Source organism: Odontesthes bonariensis, chromosome 7, assembly GCF_027942865.1.
Source record: "Odontesthes bonariensis isolate fOdoBon6 chromosome 7, fOdoBon6.hap1, whole genome shotgun sequence".
Classification (NCBI taxonomy): Eukaryota; Metazoa; Chordata; class Actinopteri; order Atheriniformes; family Atherinopsidae; genus Odontesthes; species Odontesthes bonariensis.
Window position 1 is genome coordinate 11,124,019 of NC_134512.1, and position 10,030 is coordinate 11,134,048.

Genomic DNA, 10,030 nt, shown 5'->3' on the forward strand with positions numbered 1-10,030 from the left:
GGTGCATTCTGGTACATGTAGTTATTTATTGCCAGGGCACTCACATTAAGTTTTATAAAGAAAATGTTTTTATTTAGCTTTCATTGTAACATTTCACAGATTACAATCAAAGTTTGGACTTCGTGTGTCGGAGGTTTATCTCTGCAACAGCCTCAATGTGAAAATCAACACAGTAACTGAGTTTTAAGCAGAGCTATGTTACTGCATGCTCTCACACTCACTAGTGCTACTAGTCATAAAGTGCTTGTGGATGCATTTAGTGTGCTTGAGTAGTCTAACAAGGGGATTTTGAGGCAGCCTTAACAGATATATTATTTGCAACAGTAAGGAGGCTGAAGTGGAGAAATGTTATTTCCCATTGTAAGCAATGATATATGTTTCCTTTAATGCCCAGAAGAAAAGATTAGATCTGAGATTAAAATGCATAGGCCGGTACATATATTGTATTTAGGCCTTTAACAACAGTGTTAATATTTTCTATAGTGGATGTCATGTTGATGTGTTGATAAGTACAAACAGTTCCTTTTACTGAAGTTCCTGTAATCATATATGTAGCTGCAAAATTGCATATGGAGAGGTTGTGGTAGGCACCTACCCCCTTGTTCACTCATTTCCTGTGAAAAAAAGGCTATCATACCTTACAGCATATATGCTTGGTTTTCCTGCAAATATGTTACCAACTATTGTAACTACAAATTCTTTCAAAATTATATTTACAGAAAGAAATGTAGATTTTGTCAGACCAGCAGATGATCAGAAAGCTTAATCACTTTGTAACTGACCCTTGAGTGAGGAACAATTCAACATCTACCTATCTATTCGTTCATCTCAATTTACACCACTTCCACAAGAAGCCAGAAGAAAATAAAAAATTATTTATCTGAGTCCAGCCTTTTTCATCATAAGTAATAAGAACACATTTGCATTTCCTTGATTTCAACAGATAATCTGTCTTATTAGATATATCTGAAAGTTCATCTGAGCAGTGTTGCAGTTCCACGTTGTCTAACAATTGTGAGATGTGTAATTTACTAATATTAATTAAGTGCACATAGAGTAAAGATGTAGTGGTGAAATGGTAACTATAAGCATTAAACGTGATATATTTTAAACACTCCACAAACACTGAGTCATATACAGTGTGTATACATGTGTAGCAAATTGTGAAGTATAATGCTCTAAGCGCATACATTATTGCCACAAATATATTGGGATCTTTTGCATATCGCTTGTGCAGATCTCAACAACTGTATTGCGTAAGCTACCTTTCTACTTGGCTATCGGGATAAAGGGACAAAGCGCAATCATATGTTTAAAATACATTTTGTTTGAAGTCACAATGCAGTCCTCTTTGCAAATAAGCATTTTTAGGCTGGTTGACTTTTTTTTCTGTATTAGAAAGCTCGTTCATTTTTCTTTTTTATGCCTTTTCATTGTAGCTGTTTGACCCTGCACTGTAGCACCCTGTTGAATGATATCGCTGCTGGTTTCATTGGTGGGTGATCAGCTGAACACAGTCATCCTGAGACATAATTTTGACATCGTTTCCGACGGTAACACATTGGTCAACACCAGCAAATACATACATTCTACATACATTCTTCTTTCTGCTGTGAAAGTTTTTTTTTTCTTTTTCTTTTTACAACTACATGTTTTCTGCTATTTTCTTTTTGTCCCAGTTCAACTTGTCAGTAAGCCCGATCTAGAAGTATGTGACTTAAAGAGAAGAAAAAGTGGCTGTTGGTGGAATGTGATGGACATCGTGGTGATGATTGTGATGTGCAGTGCAGAAGGGAATCACACTTCATCTTCAACATTCTCCTGCAGCAATGAGCTCCCCAGGTCTCTCTGCTAGCCTGTCCCTTCTGTTTTCTTCATCCTCTTCTTCCTCAAAGAGAGTGTGATGTATGCTCAGCAGTTGGTGTGTTGGAGCCCTGGTTAGTAGTGGAGGTTGTGACTCCAGTTTCTCCGTTTTGGCAAGAGGCTCTGGTTGTGGAGGCGAGGGCTTGGGACTGAGTGGGTCCTCACTGGAGGGAGGGTTTGGACTCACTCCATTTACGTATGTGGTGGTGGGCAGAGTCACTGTATTAAAGGCTGTGTTGGTCGGTTCGGGAGAGCAAATCTTAGTTTCTGAAAATACAAGTGTGGAGTAGTGGAGAGACATAAAAAGTCAAAATCTAACATGTAGAAAATAATGGGAAATAGAGTCTGCTGAAGGTGATTAGCCACCACAGAAGGCATCATGAGGAATATTTCTTAAACAAGTAGGTAAACATGAACACTACCTGCACCCACAGAGCAAAAATACACAATGAAAGGCACAGCTAAAATAAGTGGGATGCTTTGTGAAGAGCAAACTAATAAGGCTTACCTGTAATTGCACCAGACACATGAACAATGGTGTGTGTGCCTTCTAGATAAACTGCATCCATGTTGTGCTCTGAGGGTAGGGGTTCTATGGTTGTGGCCTCCACTTTAGGTTTACGAATTGTCAGCATATACGGGTGAACATCCAGGGAGAAGTTACGTGCGTGCTTCTTCTCGATTCCACCGATGTCTGCAATTAAAAATGAAAAGTCTGATTTCAAAACAGGTAGGATGTTACAGCAATGTTGATCATATTTGCAAGTGGATTTAAAGCTTCCTCTACTGATTTTCCGCTCATAGAGTTGGAAAAATGTCCGAATCTTTTTCAGCTAATTGCTCCATTATTTTCACAAACAAAGTGCTAAATGTGTTTGCCGTATTATGTTGCTTAGGTAAAGTGTAACGAGTTTATTAAGGTTATTATATGCTGCAAGTGGAAAAAATACTGTTGAAAGAAGATTTAAAAGAAGGTGTGTGTGTGTGAGGGGGTACTCTTTCCCAAAGAAAAACTGCTCCTCTGTAATTCAGGCTTTTGTTCCCTCAATTATCAACATCGGCATGTTACAGATTCACATGCTAGTTTGGCACACTTCAAGCAAAGAATGAGCAGATGCCTTGCACTCCATCATTCTTGACCAATCTTGGTGGTTGTTGGGGGGGGCTATATTGGCCCCTTCTGTGTCCACATGGCTGCATATTAAAAAGTGTGACTCATTTTGGGAGAACTGGAGAAAACAAATGAGAAAAGACTGAGTGTTGCATGTTAGGTTTTCTCTTCCCTCTGTCCAAAAACATGCATGTTAGGTTAATTGGTAACTCTAAATTGTCTCTAGGAGTGAGTATGACCGTGCATGGTTGTGTGCCTCAGTTGTCTTTGTGTGGCCCTGTGATGGACTGTCGACTCGTGTGTACCACACCTGTCGCCCCAGCCTGGAGTTGGCTCCAGCCTACCAGAGACCCTGAATGGGATTAAGTGGGTATAGAAAATTAGTGGATGGATAGATGGATGTTAGATTTTCTTTCTTTTGTCATTGCTGCCTCCCCTTATGCACTTGCATGAAAAGCCATTAAGAAAAAGAAAAACGCTGATAGAGTCTGATAATGCAGATGGTGCTTTACACAAAGAAAATGCAAAAGATAAGAGACAAACATTCTGCAAAGTTCCAGAAGTGCCTGACAGCCAGTTATTGGGTGGATGTATAAGAGGCCGTAAAGACACAAGGGACATTTTAGACTGATACAGACATTAGGTGCTGCAGAAATGTCAAATAAAGTAGAAAATTTAAAAAAAAGGTATTTTACCCAAATAATCATGTAAATCCTTTCTTGTAGACCCCTTAAGATAAAACCATGTGCTTCTATCCATCTATCTTCTATCGCTTGTCCTGGACTGAGTAAAGGTGGCGAGGAGCCACCTCCTCCAGCTTTTCCACAGGGACATAAAGGTGTTTGCAAGACAGTCAGAAGATATACCTGGGGCTACCCTTAGACCTCCTCCCAGACTGGGAGACTGGGAGTCCCAGAAGGACATATCCCAAACAACTTCTCTAGTAGTCATCCAGAAGGCCTACTAATCACATTTCTGAATCCTTTCGATATGGAGGAGCAGCGACTCTACTCTGATTCCCCCCTGGATGACCAAGCTCGTCATCCTATCCCTACAGATAAGTATAGTGACTCTTCAGAGTAGGCTTATTTCTACTCATTAGACTTATTTATCACTAAACAGGTATGATATGAGCTCTCTAAATTGTCTGTCATAAGGTAGGCTGAAAAATTTGAGGTGATCCATTAATCCTATTCCCCTTTCACATGTAATTTTATTCATTATAATTTGAAAGCATTTAGAGGCCGCTTTAAAGATATCTTTATTTCCATAACACACTGTGTAGTCAGGGTTCTGCATACCTTTTGGTGAAGAATGTTGTGTGCTCTTGTTATCCAGAAGTGGTGCTATGAAGTTGTCTGCCACTGTTTTGCGTCTGAGTTGTTTGGGTTTTTCAGGCTTGGTGTTATTTTCCAAACGTGAGAGGGCAGGTGGTTCCTTTGAGTTGGACAGAGGACAAAACATATTTATTATATCATGTTATATCATGGCTTAAACCACAGTTCAAGTGGATATAAGCAACAGTTAAAGCTGCATTCAAACTCAACATATTTTGAAAGTCTCAAGTGAGAGTTCTTTCCTCTCCCACTTGGGACGAAGAGGGTCTCATCAAGAATTTCTTTGCTGGAAGAACATTAATTAGTATTCTCCATTTAAGAAGTTCTTGTTGTATTATGGTCAGTTTTGGTTTTACCCTCTGCTCTCAGTGATGTTGAATTAATCCTGGATTACAACAGGAAATGCAGAAATTGTTCTCAGGCAGCTGCCTTACCTTGAATGGCTGAGGAAGAGGGTTTGACGATGTAATCCATTTAATCTTCTTCCGGGGCCGTTTGATGACCAGCGGCTCCCCTCCCATCTCTCCCAACCTGAGATCAGAAGGATCCATGTTGGGATCGAGTGTCTGTATCCCAGAATCCCTCACAGTGGGTGTAGCATCATGGTTGGACTGTGCAAGTGCAGCCAATAGCTGCCTCACCACGTTGTCATACATAAGGTCACTCTCATTGGTAATGAAGTCCAGTCGGTTTAGCGATTTGATGTGGTCCCTATTCTCATTGCAGAACATGGCCAGGATGTTGATGTCACAAAACGGAGACTTTTGCCAGCGTCGCCGTGTTTTAATTCCAACTTTATGCAGTTTGTCAAACACAAAGTTGGACTTGCGCACCACAAATAAGTGCAGCAAATTAAGCAGAATTATGAAGTTCATCGTGCAGAGCAGCGCTATATCCACCACTGCCATGATACGCTGCAACTGCACAGCAGGCAGCTTACAGTTGACCCTGAGCTTCAGCTCTGAGTAGCTGCTGATGTCAGGAGGCTCACCAAGTGCACATGTAAATTCATTCTGCCTTTGATGGTAATAGTAAGCGCTCAGGTAGGAAATGGGGATGGAGCTGAGGCAGATAATAGCCAGGTGGCGTGCCAGGTAAATCTTTGCCAAAAAGTTACTTTGGCCTCGTCTCTCCAAATATTTCTCAAACAGATTCTGCTCAGGGCTCTTCTCCTTCTCTGCATTCTCTATGATCTCCCTCCTCTCCTGCTCAGTTATGCCAGGTCCTTTGGACTGAATCTGCTTCTCGATCTTTGGAGCTCGTCCCTCGGCAGCTCGATGGTAGCAGTTATCAATCTCCTGAAGTAGGAAATTGAGCTCTGAAGTGAGCCGCGTAGAGGCAAGGAACTCCCAGCCCAAAGCTGGAATGTACATGATTCCAGCAAAGGCCAACAGGGCGTAGGGCAGAAACTTGTGTTCAAACAGTGAAGGCCAAAGATGAAACTCTACACCAGGAATAGCATCACGAAGCTCTGTCCAGCAGTAGCCTCTCGCATACAGTGCCTGGTCTCGGGTGAAGTTGTGTGGTGTGTAACAGTATATGGATTCCTCTGAGGAAAGCACAGAAAGAAATATTTAGGTAAAACTTTTCTTAAATAATATCTCAAAATGTAATTCTGTTAGCTGAAAGAAGAACGCTACAGAAATATCTTGGCTCTTATTTTCACTCCTCTCCTGTCAGTTACAATTTTATGCGCTCTTATTTTGTTGACAAAATTTGTCCAAAACTTGAGTAAATTATACGCGAGAGGTCAGAAAGACAGATGCTCATGATAACATTAGTTTATCAATTAACACCACTTATTTGAATCAAGAGAAGAAGTCCACTTACTATTCAAGCTCTTAGCCTGGACCTGGATGACTGAGAACCAACTTTCTGTCTCATCTCTGAGTTTTGTACCTTGGAGCACCTTTTAGAATAATCCATCCAGAATGATGTATGTCACTAACCAAAGTCATAGTACTTTCTGAAAGGATAATCACCTGCTAAGCTTTGATAAAGGAGGTTAGAACATTTGTTCTTGCCAAACTTGGTCTCTGCGCTTCACTGTCAACCATGTGCAAGTAATTCCTGCAGCGAGTGTATTATTTTTGTGTTACTGGACGTAAGAAGAATGTATGCAATGGCAATACTTATTACAATGGCATTAGGGGAAATCATTCTGCTGATTTGTCTAAAAACAAATGTAAAACTGTCTGAACACCGAAATTATTTTGCTGCTCAAGTTAAACTCTGAGTCCCGGTTGGTTAAACTCTGCAGCAGAGATCCTGACTCAGCAATGAGCTAATGTTCCTACAAAACATTGCTTCCCCTCTGCTTTTTGGCAAACTCCTACTTCATGCCTCCCTCCAGCAATCCATTCCATTCCTCTCATCTAAAGCCCATTTCCTTAATATCTAGCACTTCTTATTCTTTCATCTCTATCTTTCTGCTCCCCACACACACTCACTGCTGCTCCGTCCTTTATGCCTTATTTTCTTCTTGAAATCACTCTTATTCCTGTCTTTCTAAGATGTCATAAAACCACTTCTTAGGGCTACCAGAAGTGTGTGCTGTTTTGTAGCTGTCAAAGAAACAAAAGGCAGGTGTGCATGTAAACTCTGATGCTCTTTTGCTCAACTCTGTCAGAAACTCTTTCGTCTTATGAGGCAAACGGCTGTTGGATTGTCTTGACACAGAACGCCCTCTTGTGGCTGAGCATCTCACCTGCAAAGTTTCTTGTGAAGACAAGGGTGACCAGCAGGATGGGGATGATGACCGTCCCTATAGTAACGACACGATCAAAGGGCAGCTCCAGTTTTAGCTGCACCATGAGGCTAGCCAGTGCCCCGCCTCTCTCATCCTGAGAGGAGCCCGGCAGGATAAGCTCCTTCAGCTTCTCGCCTGCGAGTAGCGCCGTGGCCATGTCCAGATTTTGATCGAGGATGTTCTGCATGCGGAACAAGAAGCAGGCACCCTACAGCCCTCCTCTGCAATAGAGGTGAGACTGGAAGCTCCTTGCTGTAGTTAGGTACTTGTAAAAACAATGTGATGCACACATACAGGCAGGAATGTGTGGCCAGCTTATGTGGGAAAGTGGTGAGGTCATATTGTGAGGTCTTTGTTCTTTAGAGCTCAGACTGTCCTGCAGTTACATGCAACTCAACTCTTAAAGAAGAGTTAACATAATGTTTAGAAGCACACCTCTCCCTCTGGCTTGCCCGTGTGCATCTGTGTGTTTTGCCCCGTCTCTTCAGTGTTCAGAGTTTGGCTTCAGTCCACACACTCTTTGTGTGGCAGGTTGATGAATGAGCTGAGTTTAGGAGTCGTTCCTGTGCTCCCCAGGGAAAGTGATTGAGGATTTGTTACATGGGCTTTGGAAGGAAGAAGCTCTGACCAATCCTTTCCTGAAAGACAGATAACCAGTTACTAGTAGCATTTTGTGCATTTTCACAAATGTACTGCACCCTGAGGTGAGAGATGTTCTTCCTTGGAACATACAGTAGATAAGTACTGAGTCAAAAGAACTGTAGCTTAAATTTATTTTGTGTAATATCTCACACAAGAAAACTCTCTGTTCCTACCATTATCCTCCAGAATACAGTCATGTGGCTGAAAATAACTAATCCTCACCCTCTGACCAGTGAAGTGTGTGTTCTGCCCTTGCCTTGTTTTTACTCTGGGGACTACGCTAACCTAAAACAGATTAAATAGCAGAACTTACACTGAGACACATTAACAACCTAATTTTTTCGGATGCTGACTCCTAATTCATCCTCTGCCCCACATTGGACAGCTAGTGCTAATGATCCCTGTAGGAGATCGTGTTCACACAAAGATGTCAGGTGACCCCAAACACTTCTCGCATCACTGTGTTGTTGTATGCATCTGTAAGTGTGTGCACATATGCATTCAAATAAGAATGCATTATGCATTTACAGAGCTGAAATTGTGCAGCATCTGCTGCATGATCCTCTCACGGAGGTTATGTGAATGTCCTTGATGGGAGTTTCAATATCACCCCTTACCATCAACAATCCTCATTCTCTCTCCACCGCTTCCTTTTTTTCCGTTTTCACTCCATTACTACTTCTGCCCTCCTCTCACTTTCCTCTCATTACACCAAACCGCTCATCAATTAAATCCTTAAAAGCCAAGCCCCCTGTTTCAGGGCTGGAACATATCCTTAATATCTTAGAGAGGGGGATCTTAAGACTGCAGTTTTATGAGTGCAGGGGCCAATTAGTGTCCTCTAGTCAGCTTTAAAGCACAAATGGTGAGAGGGATCATTAGGAGAGGATTTCTTAGGAGCATTTTCAGAGAGCATCATTCAGTGTTAATGCTGACATGCAATTGTAGGTGTTCTGTTGTATCTGAAAAAGAGAACAAGATGTCCCTCTTGGCATTGCACACACATTTCACTCTTTCCTGCACATACTGTGTGATAACAGTCAACTTTACTTAACTAAACCTTCAAAGACTGTCTCAAGGAAGATATGAGGTGAGGTGAAGTTTGCATAATTTAGATTTAAAGGAGCAACACCACATTTTAGAAGCTGAGTTAGTGGCTGCACTGCTGTCTGAGAGCCATTGGCACTGCTCCAGCCCGACAGATTATGCCCCTCAGTTGGGAGATGAGACCAGTGTTTACACAGGGAACCCCACATTCCTTGGCTACCACAACATCCCGCTCTACAGTGGCCAGTGAAGACAGCCACAAAGATTAAGAGTCAGGCTTTAGGACTAAAGCTGAGGGAGATGAGCTTCATTCATAATGAATTCCTTCATTCATTATTAATTAGATGATGGCTAAACAGGGAAGAGAACTTTCAAGATGACTATGCTACTTTTTTTCTGACACTGGGGAAACAAATCTGATCAGGTTGCCTAACTATGGCACTCCAATGATAGATGGAAGGAAATAATACACAGGCAATAGGGGGAAAAAAAAAAAAAAAAACAGAAACTATCCTCACTGCTTTCCCACTTCTGATTGCCAGCGAATCCCTACAAGAAACAAACAAGTGACATTTCATTAAAAGATCATCATGTCCTAGTTAGAGCTGGCTGGGCTTCTCCCTGCTGTCTCCAAACAGGTCCATGAGACCGGGGTACGGGGAGAATCGCGACCACGATGACAACCATTCAGCTGAGACATTACAATGCAGTGATTTGCAGCTGCCTGTAGATGACGAACTGTTTCAGCACCTGAGCGGCGGATAGCTCCCGAACAGCCGGTCGGGGATGAGCTTCTGAACATCAAGTGTATCGATTCAATGTGTGGGTTACAAACCGAGTGTGTGCTTCTCTGAGTCTGGTTGAGAAAACAGGACTCTCAGTACCTGCATCGATTTTTTTTTTACCTGTCCACACTTACCCCGACCAACGCCGCAATTGCTCTACTGGTGCGAACAACGGTGCCTAGTGGGATAATAATCATAAAACACTCACCATGTCTCGTTGCTTCTCCCGGCACGATAAGAGTTAATCTGCAGTGCGGGAGAGCAGCTACAGCATGTATCCGAGCTCACCGGTTTGTTCCGCCTCTCCCCCTCAGCTTCTCTTCCTCAGTGCCTCCAACCCTCCCCTCTCCCCTCCCTGTTCATCCTCTTCCTCAGAAACAAGAGAAGAAACAACAAATTAGGATTCTGCTGCTCATCACTTAAACTGTCTTTGAGCCGAACTGAACGCGCAGTGGTTTGTTGACTGAAAAATATATTATGTTGCAGCCTGTAACTA

General features: G+C 42.2%; 1 protein-coding gene across 2 annotated transcripts; it reads right to left on the bottom strand.

Annotated features, from left to right (window-relative positions):
• Positions 1 to 45: 45 nt before the first annotated feature.
• Positions 46 to 9,830, bottom strand: panx2 (pannexin 2). Of its 2 annotated transcripts, XM_075469449.1 has the most exons (7): positions 9,743 to 9,830; positions 7,019 to 7,698; positions 4,746 to 5,860; positions 4,276 to 4,411; positions 3,285 to 3,326; positions 2,372 to 2,557; positions 46 to 2,130 (listed from the first exon to the last, which is right to left on the bottom strand). In XM_075469449.1, exons 2-7 carry the CDS (start codon positions 7,245 to 7,247, stop codon positions 1,811 to 1,813), a joined length of 2,028 nt encoding a protein of 675 aa, XP_075325564.1. In that variant the 5' UTR covers positions 7,248 to 7,698; positions 9,743 to 9,830; the 3' UTR covers positions 46 to 1,810. The 2 variants fall into 2 exon arrangements, with proteins under 2 accessions (XP_075325564.1, XP_075325565.1); XM_075469450.1 differs by lacking the exon at positions 3,285 to 3,326.
• Positions 9,831 to 10,030: the final 200 nt, after the last annotated feature.